Genomic DNA, 26,859 nt, shown 5'->3' with positions numbered 1-26,859 from the left:
AGGTCAGCACCACGGCGCCGGCACTTCGCCAGCACAGGTCAGCACTCCGGCACTGGCACTCCGTCAGCACAGGTCAGCACCACGGCGCCGGCACTCCGTCAGAACAGTTCAGCACCACGGCGCCGACAGTCAATCAACATAGGTTTCCGTCCCCGCTTCGCAACCACGAGCGTATGCGTAGCCTAACGGCCAGGCTCCACCAATCGGCGTGCCGCTGGACAGTGGAAATGTTCATTCAAGAAACGAGGTCCAAGTGAGTTGCACCTCCGATTTCATGCGCACGTTGTCTCAAGGCGGGTCAAGATGGTTGATTAGGAGTTTAGGCGTTTGTTACACCCTTATATAACACCCATTTCTCGCAGCAGAATCCTCCGTCAGGACCAGTCCCATCGTAAGGCAAGCCGAGCTTGCACACAGTCTCGAACGTCCAGATATGACGAGGTCCTTCGCTGCGACCCATCTAGCGCTCCACTCGAGGGCACGGAGCGGACCGGACGGACCGGCGCGGAGCCCAGTATCGGCACGGGGCACTCACGGCATCCGAGCTCATCCGAGTGGTCGCCGCAGTCGTCGGCGTGGTCACACAGCTTGCTTTGGGCCACGCAGTGGCTGTTGGCGCAGCGGAACTCTCCGTAGCGACAGTAGCGGTGTCTGGCGGGGCGGCGCGAGCACGTCACTGACTTGAGATTGGCCAGACCACAGGTGGCCGAGACCGACGCCATACCGAGCAGCCCCGGGTACTCTGGCGCGTAGCTTATGGATGCCAGTCATCCAGTGTAGAGCGAAAATAAGAGATGGACGGAAGGTGTATCGCATTTGAAGTATACGGCCATTTGAAATATGTTTGGTAACGGTGCACACAAACTTACGATTAATCAGATTAGCAGTGTGCATGTTAACCACGTAATCACTCTAACAATCGCAAACACACCCAAAAAAGCCTCTCAACACTAGCTGCCTTCGGTGCCGACCCCGGACACTAACCGGTCGTCTCGACGGCCTCAGACCGGCCTCGTCCACCTCCGTACACTAACCGGTCGTCTCTGCAGCCCCCGGACCAACCCCGCCCGCCCCCGGACACTAACCGGTCGTCTCGGTGACCCCCAGACCACCCCAGCCCACCTCCGGACACTAACCGGTCGTCTCGGCGACCCCCAGACCGGCCCAGCCCACCTCCGGACACTAACAGGTCGTCTTGGCGGCCCCCGGACCGGCCCCGCCCACCCCCGGACACTAACCGGTCGTCTCGGCGGTCCCCGAAGAGGCCTCGTCCACCCCCGGACACTAACCGGTCGGAGCAGATGGTCAGGTCGTTCTCGTCGGAGCCGTCGCCGCAGTTGTCGGTCCGGTCGCACAGCTGGTAACGCGGCACGCACTTGCCGTTACCGCAGCGGAATCGGTGAAGGCCTTCACAGTCGTGGCTCTCTGCACACGTGGGCACGAGGGCGACGGTCAAACACCAACGAATGCTTGTGCTTGCGTGAGAATGATCCGCCTTACGAGGCACCGGAGCATTCGCACATGTAGTACACCAGGCGAGTCCATCCGGTCCATTCATACGAACGCAAGCACAGAAACACATTACTACCTTCAACATTTACTTCAGTTTGTCACATGCTTTTTTCGGAATATAAGTTCAGTTGAGCCCTTCTTTACGTTAGGACTGACTGCTCGTATTAGGTAAGATGTTGGCAGTTTGGCAGCATGCTTATCAGCGTCTTCAGCGCAACCTAACAACCCCAAATCCCGTCAAGCACATCCAATGCCAGCACTCGTCGCACACACCGGGCAGTACCACTCGTGCGTCGCCTTCACCAAGCCCTCTCTGTCCAGCCCTAATTCCGGCCAATCTCGGCGAGCGACACCTGTCCAGCTCCATCGCGGACAAGCGTGACTCACGGCAGTCCTGCTCGTCGCTGGCGTCGAAGCAGTCGTCGCTCCCGTCGCACACGTCCCGTTTGCTGACGCACAGGTGGTTGGCGCACTGGAACTGGTCCTCGGGGCACCAGCGCCCGCCGGGGAAGCGCGGCGGACAGTCGGTCTCGTCCGACAGGTCGTGGCAGTCCTTGCCGCCGTCGCACTTGAACTTCATGCCGATGCAGTGGCCGGAGGCGCACTGGAACTGGTTCGGCTGCGGACGGAGCGGGGCGCTGACCGTCTGACGACATCGCGCCGATGGCGAGCCCCACGCCGACAGTCACACGGCGATGGCGAGCCCCACGCCGACAGTCGCACGGACGCCGGCGCCCCCGCACTGGGCCGCTCCCGCCCGCCCCGGCCCGTCGCAGGAGAGGGGGACGCCCTCAGGTGCGTACGTCGGCGGCGCGTCGGCGGCGGGCCGCGCGGGCGCCGGCGACTGCCGCCCCGCCGCGGCGCCGGCCGCGGTGGTGCCGGCGCCGCGGGCCGTGACGGCTCGCTGACGCAGGGTCCGCGTCACCGCAGCCGCGCCGGGTCACAGCCGTCAAACGCCGGCCGGCGACAGGCCGCCGGACCGGCCGCAGCCCGGCCGTGGGGCTAGCTCGGCCGCTGGAGGCACCGCCTCCCGTGGACCGGGCTGCGCGGCGATCAGTTCTCAGAGCTTCGACCGAATCTGGCCGACGACATTGGGTTTACTGCAAGCGCGCATGCATGCATTCAAGCATGAGCACCGCATAATTTTATTTTTGTATGCCCAACTGGACTACACCCCGGAAGAAGTGTACGTCAGGTAGACGAGCTGAACACAAAGCACTCGTGGCGATGCTAACTATAAAGCCTGACGAAGAGGTGAGACAACCCATCCTTTAACACACGGCACATACGGACATCAGGAAGACAACCCATCCTTTAACACGCGGCACATACGGACGTCAGGGAGACAACCCATCATTTAACACACGGCACATACGGACGTCAGGCGCCCGCAAACGCTCTCTCAAACACTCAAACTCAGCACGACTGAATGAATAGCAGCCTCATCGCCGCGCAGTGCGCAGCCTTCGAGGCAGCTCTCACCTGGCAAGTAAAGCCGGAGCAGTCTTCCTCGTCGCTGTTGTCGCCGCAGTCGTCGTCGTGGTCGCAGCGCCAGCGCCTCGGGATGCACTTCTCGTTGTCGCAGCGGAACTCGGACTCCGAGCACTCGCGGTACCGGTTGGTGCACATGCCGCTCTCCTCGTCCGAGTCGTCGCCGCAGTCGTTGGTGAAGTCGCATAGCCACCGCCTGCGCGCCGCCGGCGCGTTAGCGGCCGGCGGAGACGGGGCGAAACGGCGGCGCTGCCCGTCGGCGCAGCTCAGCGGTTTGGTATTGCAGACCAACTGGGCTCATAGCCGCTTCGGAGAGCCGGCTGAATGCGCTTTTTTACAGCGCGCGTTACTACTTTGTCGCAAGTAACACCACGCAAGCCAGGCTACATATCAACTGCAGGACGTCACCGGGGCGTCATTACGCCACACCCATTCCCGGCACACAGGGCGGTAACCCAGCTCGCCTCAGCCGTACTGCCCACTGCCCGCCCCCGCCGCCCGCTGCCCACTGCCCGCTCCCATCCGGTGTCCACTTACTCGGGGATGCAGCGCTTGTTGTCGCACTGGAACTCGGTTTTGTCACACTTGGGGCAGTTCTCCTCCAGCTCATCGCTGCCGTCGCGACAGTCGTCCTTGCCGTCGCAGAACAGCCAGTCCGGTATACACCGGTAGTTGGCCCACCCGGGGCACCGCGACCAGCCGGCAGTGCAGTTGCGTTGCCTGCGAGGCGCAAACGATGCGTTAGTCACGATATGCGAGAACATGTGGTCTCCAGGTGCTGTAGCGGTGGCCACTCTGCTCTCGCCTCACGTCAAGTGGTAGACGCAGTGGCCTCGAGACGTCCCTTGCCCAGGCATCAATAGGGTGCGACATTTTTATTTTTGTCACGCATCGCCATAGCTCCACCATTTGGCGTCCCGTCAATGTACGAAATACTGGCATATGCCTCATACGGTTGCCTCACTAACGGTTAGAGGGCAGGGATCAAAGAGGGCAGGTGTCAACAAACGATTCCACTAGCCACGCGGGAGCGCGGGGAGTGAGCAAGGGGGCCGGCCGCCTGCCCCAGCACAGCGCGCGCGGCCCAGCCGACAGCTCCATCTGTCAACTCGTACTCGCTGTCCGGCCGTCTGAGTTACAGTGCCCGCCACGGGTCACGTGGCGGGCACGGGTCAGCGCCCGCCACGGGTCACGTGCGCCCCATCGACTCTGAGAGCAAACGTCACACACCAGAGCCAGTGCCGGGATGACGGCTGACAGGTCCTGGTCGGCACTAGCGAGGGGCATTGGTGCGTGTACGAAAGAACTGAAGCCAGACGGCATGGTCCCTATCCTCGACAGATGAACAGCGGTGACAGCGCCAGGTACGAAGTCAGTGGCGACAACCAAAACAAGTCAAAAGTACGACGTGCACCGCATCTGCCGCGCCTGCGCCCCGCAATCTGCAGCACCGCGCCTGCGCTCCGCAGCCCGCAGCACCGCGCCTGCGCTCCGCAGTACGCAGCACCGCAAGCCGGGTCCGATCCGCGTCAGAGGCGTCAGCGCCGGCGCCACCCACTCGGCGCTGTCACCGCGCCGGGCGCTGGGCGGGCGCGGCCCGGCGCTCAGCGCCGGCGTCCCGCCCACTGTGACTGACTAATGGGCGGACTGACGGCGGCCGGGCGGCCGGCGTGACAGCAGAGTCCGGTCAGTTGTCAGTGGGCCGCCGCGGGCGGCCGTCGTGCAGCCATGCGCGCTGTCTGGTCACTCGCTCTGCTGACCCTGGCAGCGGCTACCCCGGCGGCCTTGGGACAGTTCGGGTCGGGCTCGCCCTGGCTCGGGCTCAACTTCGTCCGACAGCCGCGCCTGACGCACGATGTGATTCGCCTTAGCAACGTGTCGCTGGTGAGCCCGGTGCAAGCGCTACAGCGCGATCAGACCAGCCTCGGCCAGGAGGCGAGGGGCGGGGTCGGCCCGGTGGCGGTGACAGTACCGGACGGGGCGGGGAGCGCGACGGACAGCGGCGGTGGCGCGACCAGCGGCAGGCGGGCCGCGGTGCCAGTGCGTGATGGTGCGAGCGGGGACGGCTTCCGTCGATTGGTCGACACATCGGCGGGTCGCGCCTCAGCTATGAGGGGCTCCGCGTCCATAGTGCTGCCGAAAGTGACTTCTGCGATCACGCCTAGGTCGGAAAGCACCTCTGAAGATCGCTTTACAACGTCTGGGAGTTCTTTCTCCATCGGGCCGAGCAAAGAAACTATGGCAGTTGTGCCGAAAGGGAAGTCTGCAGGCACCAATGCCAGCAGGAATGCCAGCGACGGCAAACTAACCGAGAAGTCTGCCGACGTGGTACCGACAAGGCACTCCAACCACGGCGCAACGGCCAAGAAAGCTGCAGTACCGATACAACAACCCATACATAGCATATCGACCACGAATTCTTCGAAAGTCTCGCCGGCCAGGCACTCCGCTGAAGTCACATCGGTCCAAAACTCCACTGACGACCCACGAACAACAACGGCATCTACTGACGACATGCCCACCGAGATCTCTACCGACATAATACAGACAGAGAACTCCAACCACGCAACAGCGGCCATCAACTCTACCGATGCTGTAACGACTAGGACCACCACCCGAGACATGCCGACCAGGAACTCTAGTGACGTCACACCCGACAGGAACTCGACCGACGGCATGCCGACTAGCGACACCGCCCGCCAGCTTGCCCCAGCCAAGACACCGGACGAGAAGCGGGCAACGATAAAGTTGATACCCCTAAGCCTCTCCTCGGTGTCCACTGGCAGCAATAACAGATCAGGTGGGCCCCACCGACCGGAAAAGGCGCGGCACGGTACTTTGCAGCCGGCGCAAACTACCACCGGAACGGTCCGGGACGACGACGGAAAACAAGATGATGCTGATGAAGATGAAGGGCGATCGAAGGCATCTGGGAAGGAGACCACAACCAAGAAAACGGAGGTCCCCTTAACTAACGCCACCAGCGTGACGCCAAAAATAGCATCCCACGAAAAGAGTAGCCGCAAAGAGACGGAGCTGCTGACACCATCCAAGAGCATGGCCCTAGACGGCGTTGAAAAGCAGATCAGCGGCGCCAGCAGCATCTCGCCGGAGCTGTCCAAAGTAGTGAGAGCGGCCTCGACCGCGCGCTCAGTGCCCGTGCAGCAGCTGCACGAAGCGACCGTCGGTCGGGAGCACCTCACTGGCAGACAAGCCCCGAGCAACGGGCACGCCGGACGAGACGCGAAGCTGCGCAAGAGCGTGACCCACGTGCTGGACGATACCCTGCACGCGCTGAAGGACAGCGAGCCGCTGAAGCCGACCAAGGCTCGCCTGCTGGCCAAGAAGCAGTGAGCCTCGCCGCCACCGCGCTGCCGGCCGCGCCGCCGGTCGGCGCATAGTGCACGTGGGCCGAGGCCGACTGCGGCAACGCCCGCCCGTCGTGGCGCCGTCAACGCGTGAGCGGATAGCGGCGCCCTGGATTCGTGCCTCGCTGCAGCTCCCGGTCACGTGAGGGAACACCGCAACTGCAAGCTGTTCCAGGCGATCGGGAGGCACTCGGCGGCATTTGCGGCATTCGTGTTTCCAGGTCGAAAACAAAAGACGGGATTTGTAACCGCTTGGAATCATGTCCCTAATCATGCCTAAGAATACGCTAGGTGACAACACCTAGTTAAGCATTTCAGCCCGCATGAAGGAAATACACGCAACGACAGACGGCAGCACAGTTCAGCGATTTGGCGCAAACAAAGGGGTGGCCGCCAACGACAAAAGCCACTTCCTCGCGGGCGGCAGCGGCGGACGCGTCCAAAACAAAACGTCGCAGCGGCTCGGGGTTCCGTGTTGCAGCGGCCCGGGGCTCAGTGTCGCAGCGGCTCGGGACTCGGTGTCGCAGCGGCCCGGGGCTCGGTGTAGCAGGGGCTCGGCTCGGTGTCGCAGCGGCTCGGGGCTCGGCGTCGCAGCGGCCCGGGGCTCTGTGTCGCAGCGGCCCGGGGCTCGGTGTCGCAGCGGCTCGGGGCTCGGTTGCGCAGCGGCTCGGGGCTCGGCGTCGCAGCGGTCAGACCCACCTGCACAGATGTGCCGGCTCGTCGCTATCGTCGCCGCAGTCGTTATCACCGTCACACGACCACAGCTTGGCGATGCATTTGCCGTTCTTGCAGGAGAACTGTGTGTCCTTGTCGCAGTTGCCGTGGTCTGTAAGCAGCGAGGCGCGCGGTGGTAACGCAGCGGCAGGCACTTTCTCATGTTTGAGGGTATGCGCTAGCGAGCGTGCTACAAGTATCTCGAAAACAGTGCCTGCACGCAACGCGGATTTAGAGTGGCAACTGTCCATGATGCCTGGCACAAAAGATTCAATCGAGCACAGAAATCAGGGGGCTTAAGCTGCGCAGCGACGCTGGATCAGGTGCAAAACCTACATCAAATCACAGACACACAAAACACGCGCCGTTTTTTTCGGGTGCGCACGACCGTTTCACACGTCAGTAACACCCCTGCGGCCAACAGTAGTGCGCTGCTCAGAGGGGGGCGGCCAGGCAGGCGCGCGGCACCAGCCGCCCGTCGGGACTTACGGCACTCTTCCTCTTCCTCGTCGGTGCCATCGCGGCAGTCGGCGTCACCGTCGCAGACCCACGCGCTGTTGATGCAGTAGCCGTTCTTCTTGCAGCGGAACATATGCTCCGGACACTCGTTCGCGCAGTTCTCCTCCTCCGAGTTGTCGCCGCAGTCGTCGTTCACTGCGGCGACCAGGTGGCACGATTACCATCGCGTGGACTGCTTCACGGAATCAGACGCGAGAAGCAAAACATGGTACACGAGGAGGAAATGGGAGTGTGGATAGCTGCGTGAGGTTTACGCACTAGATTAAGTACAATTTTTTACTAAGAGCCTTTGTGCCACCAAGAGTAATGTTTTTGCGCTCAAAACCTCTGGTGAGCGAACATATAACACGTGATGCAAAAACCACGAACGGCATTTCGGTACATACCGATAAGCAGACACATGCCATTTATTCTGTCAGCTTTTCATTCAGCATCTTCTATTCGGTCGATCAGCTACAATATCTGGCTTTCAGTCATTCAGCCCATTCAGTCAGCGTCAGCGTCCGTCATCCACTCATGAATGCCGTCAGCTAGCGGGTGCCCGACAGTGGAATGCTCGTGCAGCACTCACGGTTGCAGAACTGGGACGGTAAGGTGCAGTTGTTGTTTTTGCACTGGAACTGTCCGATGGGGCAGACGCGCTCTGGGCATCCGTGCTCGTCTGAGCCGTCCTTGCATTGCCGCACGCCGTCACACCTGCCGACCGACGCCAGGTCAGCGCGCGCTCATGCTGCGCCCATCAGGGACAGCCTCGTAAGCGCATGGCGGGAGGGGGAGGATTAACTCCGACGGGTCTTCGTTTCCGACGTCGGCCCCCGCCGAATGGAAAGTGAGCCTGAATACCTCTCCAATCTGTGCAGCGAACAAGCAGCGCAGGTAAAGTCGTGTTAACTACCGCGGTCGTCTAACCGGTCACGGCGAAGAAAGACCGATCTGGATAGATCTACGATGAGACTGTCCACATCACCAGGTAACACCGATCATGCCTGTAGATAAAGATGGGTGCATGGTGGGACCGGTTCGCGATACCATCGGACCCCACCCATACGGGTCACTTACTTGGAGAACCAGGGTATGCAGATGTCGTCGGGCGCGCCGCAGCGGTGCGTCCGTTTCGGACAGTTGTTAATGCACGTATTCCCATCGGCCATCAGCTTGAAATCGTCCGGGCACGCACATTGTGCGCGCGTGCCGCCATCTTTGGCCGGCGCCAGCAAGCACAAGTGTGAGCAGCCCCCGTTATCCTCAGCGCATGGGTTGTCGTAAGCCAGCTGGCGCAGCGGGTGGTAGACCTTGATGTCGTACGGCCGGTGCGTTGTGTTGCGGAGGATCTTGATGTTGCCACCAGTGAACTTGTGCGCGCTCACCACTGCTTTCAGGTTCCAGTCCGTCCAGAACATGGTGTCGTCCATGATGGTCAGGGCGAACACGTGATGTACGTTCTGGCCCTGAATCACCTCGTGCTTGCCACGCCCCTCGAAGTCGGCGTACGCGATGTAATCCATGTGCGCATCCGCCCAGAAAATCTTCTCGGCAAAGAAGTCAATGGTCAATGCGTTGGGCCAGATCACCTTGTCGTTGAAGGTGAGGATGCGCGTGAAGTTGCTGCCGTCCATGCCGATCTTGCCGATGAACGCCTGCAGGTTCCAGTCGGTGAGGAAGATGTAACCGATGCCGGGATGAACGGCAATGGCGCGCGGATCGGTCAGGCCGTGCGGCAGGACCGTGCGCCGGTTGGAGCCGTCCAGGTTGGCCACGTCCAGATGCTTCTCACTCCGGTCGAGCCAGTAGATCTTGCGACCGATCCAGTCGACGCTTAGCCCCTCCAGGCCGCCCGTGTCAGTCGAGATGATGGGCTCGTAGAACTCGCCGCTCGCATTGCGCAGTGTGCGGTGGATCTTCTTGTCGCCAACGTCGGCGAAGTAGAGCCGGTCCTCCTTCAGGTCGAAGTCGAGCGCCACCACGTTCTGCAGCTGCTGGTGCATCAGCGCGTAGTGCGAGCCGTCCGTCGAGATATTGCGTACGTAGTGTTTGTTGGTGATAACCAGCCACGGCGTGATCGAGTCGCGGCGCTTGCACGTGAGACCGTCCGGCTCGCGCTCGTAGAACTCTTCATTGCACTTGCATGAGAAGGTGCCCGGCTGGTTAAAGCACTTCTGCGAGCACTCGCTGACCCGCTCGGAGCACTCGTCCAGGTCCTCGCATGCCTGCTTGTCCGGCATCAGCCTGCAAAAGGGAGGTTCAGTGACTGGCCGCTTGACCGGAACAGTGTGAAAGCATTAGACCTCGCTGAGGCACACACTCATGCCATTATGGAAAAGGTTAAAAGCGCAGCGTCACTTCGTTCTGTCGCGAACTTTCCAAGGTGCAGCTGAAAACCCGGGCCTTGGCTATCTGGGCCTCGTTTACCTCTCACGTGTCCACCCACAAGCACCAATGTGTAAGTGGACACGTCAAGAGGTAAGTTTTTCAATCAGGTGGAGAAGTGGTTATACGCGGCTATAACAAGACACGGGTGCAGCAACACAGAGCACACGGTTGCATGAATGCTCCTTGATGCGTTATTTGGGAAATAACTCAGAAGGGTGCAGCGGTAGCAAACAGCAGCCTTGCCGCACAGCCACCAGCAAAACAGACAACCAGCACGAACCACGGCGAAAAACAAACAGACCAGCATCTCTAACTCGGCGAGGGCAACGACCCTCGCGTCTCTTCCGCCGGACAGCGGCGCGACTAACTCACTTGTAGCCGGAGCTGCACTCGCAGTAGTAACCGATGAGCGTGTTGACGCACTTGTGCGCGCACTGGTGCAGCTCCGTCTTGGCGCACTCGTCCACATTGCAGTGCAGTGGTTCGTCGGCACCGTTCTCGCAGTCCTCCTCCTAGCGGAAAGACGGGGCAGCGTGCAGGGTCGAGCGGGCACGCGCGGAGCCGGCCGCCGGGCTCGCCGCAGTGCACCACGTTCGCGGTGCGGTCTCAGATCGGAGTGAGATGCGTGCAAGATCTGTGCAATCCGTGCAAGAGGCATGCAAGCGGATGCTTCTTGCGTGATTGTGTGCCGCGTGAGTCTCGTTGATCCTGCAGAAGGCTGACAGCAACGTAAAATTGATCGAGTCTCAGCAGTATGTTGAATACAAACAATCATTTGTCAATCATTTTCGCGGAACGCAGTGCTGCTCAGGCTACCCATTGTGGTTGCCTAAATATGCTTCGTCAGCTTTACCTTATTGCAGACCAGCTCATAGTTGATACAGTGCTTTTCCGCGTCCTTGCCACCACACGCGAATTCGCCAGGCTGACATTCGGCCTCTTCTTTCCCTGTGAATACGCACAAAACCAGGCCATTGTAGAGCGAGCGTCATCTCGTGGCCGATTGTTAAACACCGCCGATGAGAGCATGCGAATCACCGACAGGGCAGCTGAGAGGCAAACAGACAGACTCAATGAGCGCGGCATCGGCTCTCATATCCCCGACGACCGGCGACTCCAGCGCCGTCTCCAGCCTCAGGCCAGCGGTCCCGGGCCCCGGCCCGCGGCCTCGCGCCACCTCCGACCCAGCGTCGCCCCCGAACTCACAGCAGTCCGCCTCGTCGGAGAAGTCGCCGCAGTCGTCGTCTCCGTCGCAGCGGTACGCCTGGCGCACGCACTTGGCGTTGGAGCAGGGGAACTCGTCGCTCGTACAGTTGGGGTAGCGGCCGTTGCAGGCGCGGCTCTCGTCGCTGCCGTCGCCACAGTCGTTGTCGTGGTCGCATTCCCATTTCTGGCGGCGCGAGTGGATGGCCGGGTCAAGCGACCGTCCGACCAGGTGGAGGAGGGGGAGAGGGGACGGGTTGGCAGGGGGAGGGCAGCGGAGCACGGATGAGAGCGCGCGCAATAGGAGAGATTCAGCCTCCTCTGACGTGGACCGATCGTGGGGAGTATTCACAGCTTGTGATGAATGCGATGCAAGGCAATGCTGGATCAAAAGACTCGCCAGTCACTTGAAAATGAAGTATTGAAAACATCACCACACTCACCATTTAGGAGCTAAACGGACGGCACAGTGCCAAGGGCGGGTTTTTGGCCAATTTCACGCACTTTCCCCACAAGCCCTCGTCTTGTTCCTTTCACGGCTGCAACTAAGCACGAAGACTGGTCCAGAATGAGCCGGGCAAAGGGCCGTCCCCAACACACGACCCCACAAGTCTATTCAATACCGACTTCAGCTGCTTGTTTCGCTCCGAGCCTCAGCCCGAATCACCGCCCTAACTGAGCGCCGCCAGCACGGAGCGCCGGCCCTCGCCCAGTTCCTCACGCTGTTGATGCAGCGTTTGTTGGCGCAGGTGAACTGCTCCGTGGTGCACGTGTCGGGCGTGGTGGTGCAGTTGGCGCGCTCGCTGTCCTCGTCGGCGCCATCCACGCAGTCCGGGTCGCCGTCGCACACCCAACGCTGCGGGATGCACAGCGCGCGGCCCCAGTCCTTGTTGGCCGTGCACTGGAACTCGTCCTTGGAGCACTGCCGATTGTCTGCAGAAGGGAGGCCAGGTCAGGGCTCGGGTGAGTCGTAACGCACCTCCGACGAGCGGTGGTGGAACCTGACGGCCAGCTCGCATAAGGCACATGTCTGCAATCGACTTCAGGACCCATGGATGGTCTCCAGTCATCTACGAACTACGTACCAAGGCTGTATGCACAAGGGGAACGCAGTGCAAAATTGAGGTTTGCATATTCTAAATGCATCACTACTGGACACAGGGGCAGAACTAAAGCCAGGGATTGCAGAACTGCACGGTAAGAGGGGGGGGGGTCATCAAAGTCATTGAACGTAATGCTGAAAATAGGCGCCCGGCATGCCCAAACTGCCAGGCACGAACACCGAGACCAAAGACCACAAGAGGTGGACCGGGGAGGGGGTGGGGGGGGGGGGGGCAAAAGAAAGGAAGAGTCGCAATCCAACAACAGCAAACCAGCTAGCGCGCGCGCCATGTGAAGGGGTGGACGGACTTGCGCCAGAGCCGGAGCAGAGGGGTGGAACGGCTCACCGCTCAGAGAGGGCGCAGAGAGTGGGACGGCCGAGACTTACTGCACTCGTGGCGGCCGTCCTCGTCCGAGCCGTCCACGCAGTCGTTGTCGCCGTCGCAGATGTAAATGCGCGGGATGCAGTTGCCGTTGTTGCAGGTGAAGAGGTCGCCGAAGCAGGTGCGCTCCTTCGACTTGCAGTCGTCCGGCTCGTCGGCGCCGTCGCCGCAGTCGTCGTCGCCGTCGCAGTGCCAGGTGGCGGGGATGCAGCGGTGGTTGGAGCACCTAGCGACGCCAACGGCGGAGTCAAAACACCGCCATCACGCGCCGGCGAGCGTGACACGTTACGCCGTCACGCTTGCAGTGTTGGGACGCTCACCAAGCGCCCCCGCCGGGGCAAGCCGCCCAATGATCAAGGAGCTGCTTTTCGGCCCCAAAGGTGTTCAACCCACCACACAGCTGACTCCCACGCTGGCAGAAACCTGCCATTATCACCGGTTCCCATCGCTAGTGGCGACTTCAACGGCCGTAACTGCCACATGTTTCGCTAAACTGCCGAAGCGCAAGCCCATTGATCCCCATTGATCCGCCCGCTGCTTTACGTCCACGCTGCCTCCCGTCCCAGCCGGGCGACGCACCTGAAGCTGTTGTTCGGACAGTGACGGTCCTTGCAGTGCAGCTCATTCTCGTCGCTGTTGTCGCCGCAGTCGTTGTCGCCGTCGCACAGCCAGTACGGCTCGACGCAGATGTTGGTCGTCTCGCACTTGAGGTGGTTGGTCGGGCAGGTGGTCGTGGTGTTGCTGCAGCGCTCCAGCGACTCGTCCGTCGTCTTGTTATCACGGCAGTCGTTGACGCCGTTGCAGACCTGTAGCGGGTCAGATGGGAGAGGCGTCAGACGGCGGGCAGAACGCTGCAGCCACCAGGTACACTCCATAATCCATGTCGCAGTCAAAAGGAGCGCAGCCAACAGGTGCATACGAAGCAAACCGTGCAGTCATACACAAGCGTACTACATCAGACACAAGCTATCACGGCAAGAATCTCAACACCTTCGGACAGATAAATGTGCGCTGCAGACCTATGTTGTTATGCGTGGGGCATGGGACAGGATGGGATGGAAGAGCAGAAGCATCAAGAGGGTTGAGACTCCACACGAACATGATAAGAAGGGGAGCAACATCCAGTCAATGGCAAGAGTGCATTCTGCCATCGCACAACCAGAACATAAATCTGCATGACTGCATAGTTCAGTTACAGCGTATTCCCACGAAAACATGTACCGCACTGCTACACAGCCGTACCCAACACGCAAGCATACCAGCTACTCACACAATACAAGCACTTACACGAGAGCTCATCTCCTCGACACGAGTGTACATCAACTCTACGCTACCCCTCCCCTCCCTCGGCCGGGGGAGTCCCTCCCGCGGACGGCGCCGTGCTCACCTCATCCATGTCGATGCAGCGGTGGTTGGCGCAGGTGAACTCGCCCTCGTCGCAGGGCGGGTAGTCACACTCGGCCTCGTCCGTCTCGTCGCCGCAGTCGTCCTCATGATCGCACTTCCACGAGTTGAAGATGCAGCGGCCGTTGCCGCAGCGGAACTCAGACGGGCTGCAGGTGTGGAACGCTGGCAACGACGGGGGCGGGGGCGTCAGCTGGGACCGGCTCAGACGAGCCATGGCGGCGCCGCCGACCGGGCACCTGCCTCCCAACGCTAGCATGTTGTTGGTGGTGTTCAGCCCAGTTAATTCTTGAGCAGCGCAGAGGAGCGTAGACAGTGAAAGCTAAAGGAAAATACGGTAAAGCCAAAGATCGAAACGTAAAACTAGAAAATGCAGACGATCTGCCAACTCGCATGGCAAGTGTTTTTAATTTGTCACGAATATTTGGATCCCGCCGCGATAGCCCACTTCGCGCCACGCCAGCACCCCGCCCAGCTCCGGCGCCGGCCGGGCCCCGGAGCCCCGCGCGGGGGACCGGCCGGGTCCCGGGGCCCCGCGCGGCCGGCCGCTTACTGCAGAAGTTCTCGTCCTCGTCGGAGCCGTCGCCGCAGTCGTCCTCGCCGTCGCACGCCCACAGCCGGCTGATGCACTTGCCGTTGCCGCACACGAACTTGTGGTTGTCGCACGTGAGGTCGGTGGTGACGCACATCTTGCCCTCGTTCACCAGCTTGGTGGTGGTGTTGCATTTGCACTCCACCTGCGCGACAGGGCCGAGCCGGCGCTCAGAAGGTGGGCGGCATGTCCGCTGAACGGTGCGCAAAAGCAGCATTCATGCAACAAACAGTGTGCATTCCCTAGCATTCGATCGTCGAGGACATTGCATCCCATACATCAATGACATTTGGTGCAATACTACATAAGCGTCTGAATGAACTTCGGCGCCGGCCAGATGTCGTGGGGAGGTGCTGATGCAGCTCCTGTGAAGGTCTGGGCACTGCGCCGCACGCCGACGTCTCACCGTGTTGTTAACGCTGGGGTGGCAGCTCTGGGCGCAGCCGCCGTTGTTGATGGAGCACGGGTTCAGTTCGGGGTCGCACTTCTGGTTGTCCTTGGAGAAGACCAGGATGTCCCTGGGCGTCCCGTCCAGACGGTCCACGATCTCCTGAGCCCCGACAGGCGCCACGTTAGGGTGGCGACTAGTTGAGAGTCCCAGGGCACAGAGCTATCTGTACGCTTAGGAACGCCGATCCTCTCAACCAACGGGACACGGCACGGCGAGCATCGTAAACGGCGTAAACGAGCTCAATGTGCGGCCCTTCACTTGACTCGATCATAACATGCAAATACGGACAAAATAAAACGCTGGCGCCATTCTTCCATCCTGTGTGAACTGCTATCATGTACTACTGGCATACTCTACGAATCTCAAGGGGCACACTCAACCCATTTCAGCTGTGCATTTATTGTCACATCTTTTGCAGCTCAGCCACAGTCACGCCCATGACTACGGCCGCTGGCCACTCCTGCTGACGGAACCTCACCTCCGTATTGGCTCCTGTGTGCTTCTCTGCGCGGTAGACGCCGCGCAGCTGCAGGTCTGTCCAATAGATGAAGTTACCGTGCACTGCTATGCCGTACGGGAACAGCGTGGCCGCGATCAGCACCTGAAAACCGACCGGCTTAGTTCGTGTCCGCTTCTGGCCGGTGCGCGCGCATGACGACGCTGAACGAGGTAGTCCAAGCACAGGCACAGATGCGACCACGGGCTAACTGACGCCATGCGCTCCAAATGGGCAGATGGCATCAAAGCCAGCAGTGAAGATTGCGCCGGTTCAAGACGACAGCAATCGGACGGGCACCCGAGCACACATGCGAGCAGACATTGACTATGACAGACAATCCTCCCAGGATGCCGTGGGATGCCAGCATACCACCCCGATGAAGACTTGTCACACCACCCAGAGCGTTCCCGCCCACACGGAACGCCTGAGCCGTGCTACCTCGCCGCCGCCGCCAAGCCCTCTGGAGTACCTCTCGGTTCGTGCCGTCCACGCTGGCGCGCTCGATCTTCTCCCGCAGCAGGTCTGTCCAGTAGATCTTCTGGGCGGGGCGGTCCAGCGCCAGACCGGAGGGCTGCGTCAGGTTCGCCTCCACGATCGCCGTCTTGAACGAGCCAGCCATCGTCGAGCGGAATATCTTGGCGCGCGAGCCGTACCTGGCGGCGAGGGCGGCGGTCAGAGGCGGGCCCAGTACCGCCCTCGCGTGGCGACAGAGACGCCCAGCGACGGAGCACGGTCCCTGCGACGGTAACGGATCTTCGAGGGAGCCGACCAAAGCTCAGAATACGGCGGAGTAACCCCTTACCTGTGAAGCGACGCTTGACAGTTACCGGTAGCCTGGCAGTGCCAGGTAACGCACGCTCAAAATCCGCCATAACTTACACCTGGTACCACATAGCACGTTGTCGCGTTCGACGCGGCAAGTCCTAAACGAGATATACAGAAGCTGCATCGGTTGAAACTATGACCCAACAGGCCAGATCGTCAGTTATCTGCAACCCCCAAACCCGCCAAAGGCCCGAATAACCCTGAGCAAGGCCTGCGCACCCCACGAAGCGACACTAGGCCAAGGCCAAGCAGCCTCCGGCACCCACCTGTTCCAGTCGATGAAGTACATGTAGCCCTTGCAGGGGTCGAGCACGAGAGAACGTGGCCTCTCCACGTTGGCCAGCATGACCACGTGCGAGCCGTCCAGGTTCATGGCATAGATCGAGTGGTTGCGCGAGTCGGCCCAGTACACCTTCTTCCCGATCCAATCGTACGCGATGCCGGTCGGGTCCATGGCCGACTTCTCGCCCTGCGCGCGCACGGACGGACGTGGTGTCAGGTCAGAGGGCGCGCACGGACGGACGTGGCGTCAGGTCAGAGAGCACGGACGGACGCGGCGTGGAGTCAGGTCACAGAGCGTGCACGGACGGATGTGGTGTCAGGTCAGAGAGCGCGCAGGGACGGACATGAATTACAGAATTACAGCTGGTCTACGCTCACAATTACGCCCAGAATTGCAGCTGGTCTTATGCGGGGTCTGGGCATGGCTTTATGCGACGGAGCTACGCTCCTACACCGTTTTAAACGGCCAGGCATTAGATACGTCACATAAGCAACTTGGCTTCGCGCGCATATCCCGATGAAAATCGCCTTGCGAATCAAAACTGAACTGAATGATTCCTGTGAACGGCGCGCGAAGTGATGTTGAAGTGCGCACGTTCGTAGCATCGTTCCACACAGCTCGACCCAGAACCAGTAAAGCCCGGCCCGGCCCGGACCATCCGATCCGATCCGATCCGATCCGATCCGATCCGATCCGATCCGATCCGATCCGATCCGATCCGATCGGCGCCGCAGCGGATCAGACCCCGCCGCGGCCGCCTCACCGAGATGATGGTGGTGCCGTTGTCGGCGCGTAGCACATCCATGGAGAGCCAGCCGATGCGGTCCGGCGGGCTGACCTCGGTGAACAGCAGGCGCCGGTCCGCCACGTCCGTGTCGATGTTCACCACGTTCGTGAAGTTAGTCTGAAGAACACGTCGGAGAGGGTTGAAGACTGGTGCTTCAAGCGCGCAACAATGGAGCCCAGGAGCTAGATATCCATATGGTAGTACAAATAATTACAAGTGTTTGCGAGAACTGTGCAGAAATGTCTTAAGGTTGCCGGCTGTAACCGCTGATTGAGTTTGAAGCTTGGAAACGAATAATAAATTGAAGACAAATTATCACGACTCCAGGTTTCGCGGGCATCCAGGCCTGCGATCGCAAAGCGGCCCCAGCCGCCGCAAATTTCACGCAACCGAACCACACCAGCGCAACTTACTGACTCACACACCACGCACAGCTGCCACATCCACTCACAATGGGCTCGAACGGCAGACTGTTGACCCTCGGGTCCATGTGCACGCTGTGGATCTCGGTCCGCGTCGTGAAGATGAGGTAGTCCTCGCTCTTCACGCAGCGGCGCTTGTCGTCCGCCAGCGTGCCGGTGGCGCATGCGCACTTGTAGCCGCCGTTGAGCAGGTTGCCTTCGCCGGCGGCCAGCGCGAAGCAGAGCTGTTCACAGCCGGCGCCCGTGCAGGGCGTTTGCCCACGGGGCTGGTTCTGGGCGTCGAACACGGTGATGTCGCGCAGCCTCTCCAGGCCCGACTTGAGGATCTGCGGCGCCGTCGTGTTGCTGGCCAGCTTAGAGGCGCGGAACACGGAGCCCAGGTTGCGGTCGACCCAGTAGAGGTTGCCCAGGTGCACGGCCAGGCCGACCGGGTTGGGCAGGTTGCGGCGGATCATCTGGCGGCTCTTGCCCATGTAGTCCACCTTCATGATGGCGTCCATGTTCGAGTCGGCGAAGAAGATGTCGTGCGTCAGCATGTCGATGGTCAGGTCTCGCGGCTGGCTGATGCCTGCGAGCGCCGACGACGGGTCAATTACAGGGTCAGAGACCTGGGTCAGAGACTTGGGTCACGGACGTGGGATAGATAAGCGGGTCAAAACATGGGTCAGAGGCGTGAATCAGAGACGTGGTCACCGTGTCGTGCCAACCATCAGAGATAAGCGCTACACTGGGAAACGGCGGGCTCAAGGTCCACTTCACCAATAACCTGTACGCTGCTCTATCGTCAAAGGGCGAGCGCTGTGTCTTCACTCCAGCTAACAGTCTTCGCCCTGATCAACCGATCGCCTCATGAAAGACTCCAGATCACTTGACACCGGTGTGACGTTCGAGGATACCGTCCGAGCCAGTGCGGGCGTCCTTTGACCGTCGTGTTCCGAGCGGCCTCGCCCCAGGCTCACCACTCGTGACGATAGCCTCCGGCTCGCTGCCGTCCAGCCTGGCTCGGGCCACCTTCGGGTTCTGCCCGTAGTCGATCCAGTACAGGTAGCTGCGGAGGAAGCAACCTCGCGTCAGTGTCGCCCCACGCGGCGTAAGCCAGCCGAGACACGCACGAGGCTGCACGCTACAGGCTTCCGGTGCCGGGCGCCCTGGGTTACAACCATCGACGAGGGCTAAACCCCGGCGAGATGTCGCGTGCACGGCGTGCCCCTTGGCAGTCAGCGTTTCATGGAAAGTCAACACCACTTTGCACCTGCAAGGACTTGAACCGGTACACCATAATCGAGAAAAACAGTTTTGTTAGTACCTTTCGCCTGCAGGCCGATCTACAGTTTTGCCAGCCGGTCACCATATATATTGTGGTTTTACCACATCCGTACCGTTTGATGGGGTTGACGGCAATCTCCTTCGGCGAGTCCTTGGTGGTCTTCATGAGCACCATGCGATGCTTGCCGTCCTGCCAGCACACCTCCAGGAACGTCTCGTGGGGGAACGAGTTGGCGAAGTACAGGTTGCCGCCGATCCAGTCGACGGCGATGCCACGGATGCCGTTCGATCCAACGCCGGTCGACACCACCGCCTCCAGATCCGTGCCTGGCCGACAACATTCGATTAGTCCTCGACACCACCGCCTCCAGGTCCATGCCCAGCCGACAACATTTGATAAGTCCTCGACACCACCGCCTCCAGATCCGTGCCCAGCCAACAATATTCGATAAGTCCTCGACACCACCGCCTCTAGATCCGTGCCTGGCCGACAACGTTCGATAGGCCATCGACACCACCGCCTCCAGATCCGTGCCTGGCCGACAACACTCGATAAATCCAACACCGGGCGCAGTTGGGCTCCTTGGCATGGTCCAGCGAAAAACTCTCCCGCACACTCCCGAGTGTCGCTCACTCGATTCGCAACCAAAAATGCCCGCATGTCAGGAGTTAAGGCACGGCCAGACGGCCCGAGAACCAACTCACCGTTGGGTCTCGCGCGGTAGATGCCGTTCTTTCCCAGCAGGTTGAACTCCACCCAGTAGATGTAGTTGTACTTCACCAGCACGTCGACGTGGAGCACGTTGTGACCTTCAAACAAGGTACGCGCAGTCAAGCGCCAAGGTCCGTGGGCACGTCTTCACGCTATGCGAGTGGATAACGACTGGCGTGTTTACCATTTTTTCGTTGTGTACGCCAAATTACCTGGACTGTCCATATGTCTTTAAATCCCAATAACTGCCAAGATACGACTATGTTTTCATGCATCAAGCTCAGCTCATTATAAGGGCACTCACATGGTGATGCTATCTAAATGTCATCATTCAATTCCTATGGTCTGAACAAATATATGTATCCAATGAGCAACGTGAAGTGTGCGTCATCATCATCTGGCAACACGCACCCGGTCCGGCAATAGGGGTCATCGCCTCGTTGTGATCTGTGAGACTGAAGCCCCTAACGATGTCCAGCTGGCTGACGATGGCGAACGAGTCGTACGCCGAGCAGTGCAGCGCCCCCTCCTGCCGGTAGCCGACGGCGCATGCGCAGACGCGGCCGCCCTCGCTGGCCGGGATGCAGAGGTGCTGGCAGCCGCCGTTGCTGCTCCGGCACGGGTGGTTGCTGGTCACTGCGGGTCAAGGGTGCGCGGCGTGAGCGGCCGGCGATGGTGCGTGACGGCTCAGGGGCTGCTGACAGGGCCCGAACTATCGCAATATTCTCCCGACATGATCGCACAGTCTGACAGCCTGCCTCGTTCCCAAATGTAGACGTTGGTGCATCATTCATGGCCGTATGCCATCGAGAGGAAGAAGAGACGCGGTGGTATCGTGTTTTGCGCCATAATCGACGAGACGTATTGATTGGGAGCAGAACATCAATCAAATATTTAATGCGTATTAAATTATCTAAATATTTAATATGCGCTAATGAAACAGGTTGGTTGCTATGTTATATGTTCGCTTGGTACTTCCGAGAAAACAATGGATTACTTCAACACTATTTTTGACTGCCCACACCGCTAAGCTGGCCTCCTACCTGGCCGTTTGGAGAAGACCTTGAGCTCCTTGAGCGCCTCGGTGTTGTTCATCAGGATAATCCGGTTGTCTCCCTCTGGCAGGTCCAGCCGGGCCACCTGTTCATACGCTGAATCCAAGTAGTATAGTCCTGCAGGCGACGAGGATGACTAAATAAACACGGGTTGACACGTCGAATATGCCAAAATCAGGTAGTACTGCTCAACAAAGAGCCAAAGTGATGACAAACGAAGACACGAACGAACGCATAACACACTCAACACGAGGAACAGTGAGCAGCATGCTATAAACAGCGAACAGCGTGAAGCTCAAACGCTGAAGTAAGAAGCAACAAGCACTGAACACCACACACACAGCACACAATACCATGGTCCCTGGACCCCCAGCGCCCGAGCGCTACTGGCTGGGCACAAGGCAGCGGCGCCTCAGGACACCCAGCCGCACGAGCACGTACGCTGCTCGTAGATGGCGATGCTGCGCGGCTTGGCGATGCCCCGCCCGGCGTCCAGCAGGGTCTTCACGTTCGAGCCGTCCACCCCGGCACTCTTGATCTGCAACACAGGGGGGCCGCGCTGCCTGAGCCGGGCCAGGCGGGGGGTCCGCAGCCACGTGGACACTGATGGTGACCCGTTGTTTGCCGGTGCATGGTGATCAGGTCTACTTCAGGTGCAATGGAAGCTCGCATAGTCGGCAGAATCGTTTCCAAGTCAGGGATAAGGACCCAGATCCGAACTTCAATCATATTGCAACCAGACGGACCATGCACAGACTGCAAATGTAGCCACATACAGTGTGCAGCCGTATAGACCATTTCTATGTCTGCGGGTATTTGGACTGGATTCAGATCTAGAGCAGTTCAAGGCCGACACCTTGCCAGCAGAGTTGTCCTTGCCTCTCTATGTTTCTGAAGCAGCGGGGAGTGCACAGCTGCAAGATAACACACGGAACCAATCAGGGAAGGTGCGGTCATTTGAGTAGGGAGAGCATAAAACACCCACACAAAACATGACCGCGAGAGCCCACTCACGAAAGGCTGGTTCTCTGTGCTCCAGTAGATGACTTTGGTCTCGATGTCGATGGCCAGCGAGAGCGGGTGAGTCACGTCCTTGATGAGCAGCTGCAGGGCGGTGCCGTCCATGTTGGCCTTGCCTATCTTGGGAGGCACGCCGACGCCGCCGGAGTCGGCCCAGTACAGCTTGCTGCGGGCCGCCGCGCGTCACGGTCAGGGCCGGGAGTCCGTGCCCGCCGGCCAGACATGTCACACCTCAGCAGCGCGGCAGTGGTACAGCTGGCTGAGCCTCGATCACCAGCGACAGAGATATGTGCGCATCAGGTGGACGGGCTGATCAGGCAGAAATAGGAGGGCGTTTTCGCCCTACTGACCGCACAATCGAGCTCAAACGCCTCACGTGGTTGCAGCCTGTCTGGTTTTCACGGCCAACTAAACAAATCCAAGTCACTTGATCCTTGAGTGGAACTCGCAGAACACCAACTGCTAACTTTATGTTATCCATGGCAAGTAGATTAAATCAAACAAGCACAATTTGCTCCGCAATGCCGAAAAACAGCACAGGATTTAGATAGAACCGGTACGCTTCAAGGAGCAAAATAGTGGTTTCGGAAACAGTGGCCTCCCAAATGACAAAGCCACCAAGCCGGGCCAGCCCTTGTGAGAGCAGTCTCACCCTTCGGACGGGTCCAGCACGATGGCCACCGGCTTGCCGACGCCTTCTGCCGTGCCATTGTTGCCCAGCACTATCTTGCGGTAGCGGCTCTTGCTCTGCGCGCTGACCACCTCTATGTTGGAGACCAGCTGGTTGCCGATGTACATGTTGCCGCCGACCCAGTCGTAGGCGATGGCGTGCGGCGTGCCGATGATGCCGTTCACCAGGAACTCGGTCACGTTGCCGCCGGCCACGGACCGGCTGTAGATGGTGCCCTGGGAGCGCGCCGACGGACCGTTACATGCGCCTGCTCCCGCCAGCTGGACGCACGTGATTGGACCGACATCTCGGCACGGTGCGGTATGGGGTGAAGGTGCACGTCTTAAGTTTCTTTAAAAAATAAACGAGTTTTAGTCTTAAGACTTCGGGGATCCTTCTGTAATTCCGAGCTGCACATTCACGTCCACCTTCGGAAAATACAATCGTAAAAGATCATTTCCCCAAGGCAGACCTTCGCGCGCACCTAAGCCCTGCAACCACGCCAACAAATCCGCACTGCGCATCTCTAACTCCTCGCCCTTTACACTCGGTGCCGAGACCCCTGACCTCCGCGAGCCCCATTCGCGCCACTCACATTCTCGTCGGCCCCACCGATGCCGGTCTCGGTCATGCCGACCCAGTAGACAGTCTGCGACTGGTGGTTGAAGTCGAGGCTGGTGGCGCTGTCGACGCCGATGATGGGCGTCAGGAGGCCGGTGCGCGGCTGCTCCGGCGTCAGCGACAAATCCGTCACCCGATTGCCGGCCATGAGCAGCAGGAAGGCGCGCTCCTCTGCCGCAGCGCGAGCGACGGTCAGTATCGCTTCCGGGCGGTGTTGGGGGAGGCGAGGCAGCGTCGGGTCGCGGTCAGGTCAGCGTCGCGGTCAGGAGGTGGAGCCCAGGTGGCGCGCAATGGTCCAGAGCTGGAGAAAGCTCGGGGAGTTTGAGGTGGATTCAAGTCTGTCGGTCACCACATTGTAGGCACTCATTGCTAACATAGCGGGATAGGGAGTTTTTGTGCGACTGATCAACAATGCTCAGCTCTCGAGTGGTGCCAGGCAGATCACAGCTACGGGTACCTCCTGACCGCCGCAGCGTTGTTCCCTCTCTCTCCTGGCGGTGTTCTCTCGCATTTCCGCCATCCGTTCCCCTCCGCCCCGTCGACCTCCAGGCCCCCACCCCGCCGCTCACTCCGCACCCCGTCTCGCCGCCCTCCCCCCACCCCACCCCACCCCCACCGCCAGCGCGCTCCGCTCCCGCACTGGCCTTCCCCAGCCCCGGCGGGCCGCCAGCTCACCGACAATGCAGCGCTGGCCACCGTCGGCCAGCCGGTAGCCGGGCCGGCACTTGCAGGCGAAGCCCGGCTCTCCGGGCGCCAGCAGGCACATGTGCTGGCAGCTGGCGTCCGCGCACGGGTCGGGCGCGCTCGGCTGCAGCACCGCGTGCGAGATGTGGATGCTGAGCGGCTGTGAGACCAGGTGCGTCACCACCGACTGGTTGTGGCCGCTGTACTTGTGCGCCGAGAGCACACGGTTCAGCTGCCGGTCTGTCCAGTACACCGTGTCCAGGAACACGGCGATGCTGTGCGGGTGCAGCAGGTAGTGGCTGCTCGCCAGCACCTGGCGGCGACGCCGGTGAACCAGTTAGAGGGGGCTGGCGGAGGCGGCTGGGATGCGTCGGCGAACGCCGCGCCCCTGAGCCGCTGACTGGGTGCGGAGGGCGACGGCACTCCGGTGGGAAGGGCACTGTCAACACCTCACAGCTAAGCCGCAGTCGTCCCGCTAGACGCCGTGCCACTGACGGGATACAGAAGGAACTCTGAGCTGTGTGGCAAACTGAAGTAAGAATACAAGTATGTGTGGCCGGATGGGCACAGACGAAAGTGTGCGCCAGTCGGGAGCCCACAGCGACAGTGTGTACCTGTTACAGAGCGTCGGCACAAAAGGGCAGGAAGCTGAGAATTGTTCAAATCAGCCAGCACCCGGCGCTGGAGCCAGCGGTGGAAGACGCAAACACAAGAACGGCGTCAGAAACGTTCAACGAGGCAGTGACCACCCAAAAACCTGTAGAGGCGGGCGCGTCTGAAGACGGCATCCCAGGCCCAGCAGACCCCACGCACCTGCTGTCGTCCCGTCCCGTCGTATTTGCAGAAGTCGATGTAGTCCAGCTTGCTGTCGGCGAAGTAGACCCGCTTGTTGGGGATGTCAAGCGTGAGGCCGTTCGGCCAGTAGATCTTGGAGCTGATGATGGTCTTACGATCGGAGCCGTCCAGGCCAGCGCGCTCAATGCGAGGCCGCGTGCCCCAGTCCGACCAGAACAGGAAACGGGCGCTGCCGAACAGACAATAGAGTTCAGGTCCGGAGTGGACCGACACAACAAAACGACCGAGCCATGGAAACTGAAACAGCGGGGTGCCGTCCTGGTGGCATTAGCAGAACGCCCTTATCGAATCTACGTCCTGCTGTCGCCCACTGGCAGTCACTCGACCACCTGCTGCTCTTCCTACGACGCAAATCACTTAGAAAGCCTGTCCACACCGGCAAACACCGTGGCGACATCGCGGGCGCTTGGCTTCGCAGGAGTCAGACTTAACGCCACATCTACCCTGTACCATCGACCATCCTAGCGCCGCTGCCGTGAGCGGCACGGCGCCAGCCGGGCCTCCGGCGCCACACATCCGGCGGCGACCGGCCGGGGCCGGCTTCGGGGGCTGCTGACCGCACCATCTTCCATCCTAGCGCCGTTGCCGTGAGCGGCACGGCGCGGAGCCGGCCGTCGGGGGCTGCTGACGGCGCCATCGTCCATCCTAGCGCCGTTGCCATGAGCGGTACGGCGCCAGCCGGGCCCCCGGCCACACATCCGGCGGCGACCGGCCGGGGCCGGCCGCCGGGGGCTGCTGACGGCGCTCACCTCTTGTCAGGGTCTAGCGCCAGGCCACGCAGCTGGTCCACGTCGCGGTTGATGAGCGTGATGCGACTGGAGGCGTTCTTGTTGGCCACCTCGATCACGCTGAGCCGAGAGTCCACCCAGTAGAGGTTGCCGGTGACCCAGTCGAAGGCGAGGCCCTCCACCAGGTCCAGGCCGCTGCTGATGACCTGTCGGCCGGGGCACGAGCGGCAGTGAGAACATGTCGGACGACACCGGACCTCTGGTGGACGCTGTAAACGTCCATACGCTATCTGTGGCATGTGAGCTGTCGTCGATAAACTGCACTGTCACTGAGATACTGCTATCACTGTGTAGTGAGCCTACCGTGGACCAGGTCAGTTAGTTAGGGATGTTCAAACCCACCACCTACCACTCCGCCTACCTCTTGGACCTCGATTTAGAAGGGCCTAGTTCTCGCGTCCATTACTGAGATGGTAATGTGCGCGTGAATAGAACAAGGTGACTGTCGTATACCAGACTAATACTAACCGAATTATGCCACAAATGTGGTCGATTAATAGCTCAATTATATACAAGCAATTGTTGTAGCGCTAGAACCATTTGCATTGGTAATTAAAGCCCTTCGACGTCACATCACTCACACAACCGGCAGCCATTCGTTAAATCTAGCCAAGACTCGCGCTCGGGGTACGAGATCATCAACACCTGACACGGCCGGCACGGAGGTCAGCGTGGCGCGAGGCGGCGGTCCGAGTCCGAGTCCTCGCGCGCGCCTCACCTCCTGCGGCTGTCCGCCCTTCTCCAGGCGCATGATCTTCTTGACCTTCATGTCAGACCAGTATATGATGTTGTTCTTCATGTCCGAGATGGTGGCCACGACGTTCTCCACGGACACGGGCAGGCGCTCCACCGATGTCTCGTTGATTTGGAGACCAGGATGGAGCGACGGTTGGAGATGATCAGCATCGCCTCGTCCTCGCCTGCGGGCGTGTCAAAGCATATCGTCACCGAGATGGAAGAGGAAACCAACATTTTCAAGGAACGCACGCTGTCGGCACCCTTTTGTGGAGCACCACCAACTGCAGGAACCACGTTAATCACATAGAGCTCAAGGGCCATAGCTCCAAAGGGATTCGAACCCGGGCCCCCACGTGGAAGCCGAAGGTGCTGACCACTCGGCCATTACACCCTGGATGGGTGTAAATGAACGTTGCTGCTGTTTATGTTTGTAGGCCGGTGTTGTAAATGCCACGGTACTCGTAACTTTAACTCGGATTGGGACAACAACACTGAAGTGTAACGCTCGTTGTCATCTTTTGCACGC

The 26,859-nt window shown here is 60.2% G+C and overlaps 2 protein-coding genes across 2 annotated transcripts in view; one reads left to right on the top strand and one right to left on the bottom strand.

Annotated features, from left to right (window-relative positions):
* Positions 1–26,501, bottom strand: part of LOC119089814 (low-density lipoprotein receptor-related protein 2-like) — a 37,096-nt gene extending 10,595 nt beyond the window's left edge. Inside the window, 37 exon segments of the mRNA XM_037212631.1 lie at positions 536–651; positions 1,290–1,425; positions 1,900–2,131; positions 2,995–3,199; positions 3,541–3,723; positions 7,071–7,197; positions 7,575–7,739; positions 8,176–8,300; positions 8,664–9,830; positions 10,347–10,486; positions 10,828–10,922; positions 11,181–11,364; positions 11,899–12,110; positions 12,667–12,887; positions 13,241–13,467; positions 14,049–14,230; positions 14,619–14,802; positions 15,064–15,207; positions 15,587–15,709; positions 16,077–16,260; positions 16,699–16,901; positions 17,479–17,619; positions 17,954–18,492; positions 18,884–18,972; positions 19,304–19,517; positions 19,896–20,000; positions 20,314–20,538; positions 20,946–21,074; positions 21,399–21,495; positions 21,972–22,143; positions 22,630–22,883; positions 23,243–23,439; positions 23,944–24,265; positions 24,766–24,976; positions 25,557–25,741; positions 26,314–26,462; positions 26,465–26,501. Coding sequence (XP_037068526.1) covers positions 536–651; positions 1,290–1,425; positions 1,900–2,131; positions 2,995–3,199; positions 3,541–3,723; positions 7,071–7,197; positions 7,575–7,739; positions 8,176–8,300; positions 8,664–9,830; positions 10,347–10,486; positions 10,828–10,922; positions 11,181–11,364; positions 11,899–12,110; positions 12,667–12,887; positions 13,241–13,467; positions 14,049–14,230; positions 14,619–14,802; positions 15,064–15,207; positions 15,587–15,709; positions 16,077–16,260; positions 16,699–16,901; positions 17,479–17,619; positions 17,954–18,492; positions 18,884–18,972; positions 19,304–19,517; positions 19,896–20,000; positions 20,314–20,538; positions 20,946–21,074; positions 21,399–21,495; positions 21,972–22,143; positions 22,630–22,883; positions 23,243–23,439; positions 23,944–24,265; positions 24,766–24,976; positions 25,557–25,741; positions 26,314–26,462; positions 26,465–26,501 — 7,621 coding nt within the window.
* Positions 26,502–26,547: 46 nt separating this feature from the next.
* The window catches only part of LOC119089813 (low-density lipoprotein receptor-related protein 2-like), a 6,741-nt gene continuing 6,429 nt past the window's right edge, over positions 26,548–26,859 (top strand). The window contains exon 1 of the mRNA XM_037212630.1: positions 26,548–26,585. Coding sequence (XP_037068525.1) covers positions 26,548–26,585 — 38 coding nt within the window. The remainder of the gene's footprint in view (positions 26,586–26,859) is intronic.

The sequence above is a fragment of the Pollicipes pollicipes genome, unplaced genomic scaffold (assembly GCF_011947565.3).
Source record: "Pollicipes pollicipes isolate AB1234 unplaced genomic scaffold, Ppol_2.1 Scaffold_3087;HRSCAF=3621_pilon_pilon_pilon, whole genome shotgun sequence".
In the NCBI taxonomy this organism is placed as follows: Eukaryota; Metazoa; Arthropoda; class Thecostraca; order Pollicipedomorpha; family Pollicipedidae; genus Pollicipes; species Pollicipes pollicipes.
The sequence above is the reverse complement of the archived record's forward strand: the minus strand, read 5'-3'. Positions and strand labels throughout refer to the sequence as shown.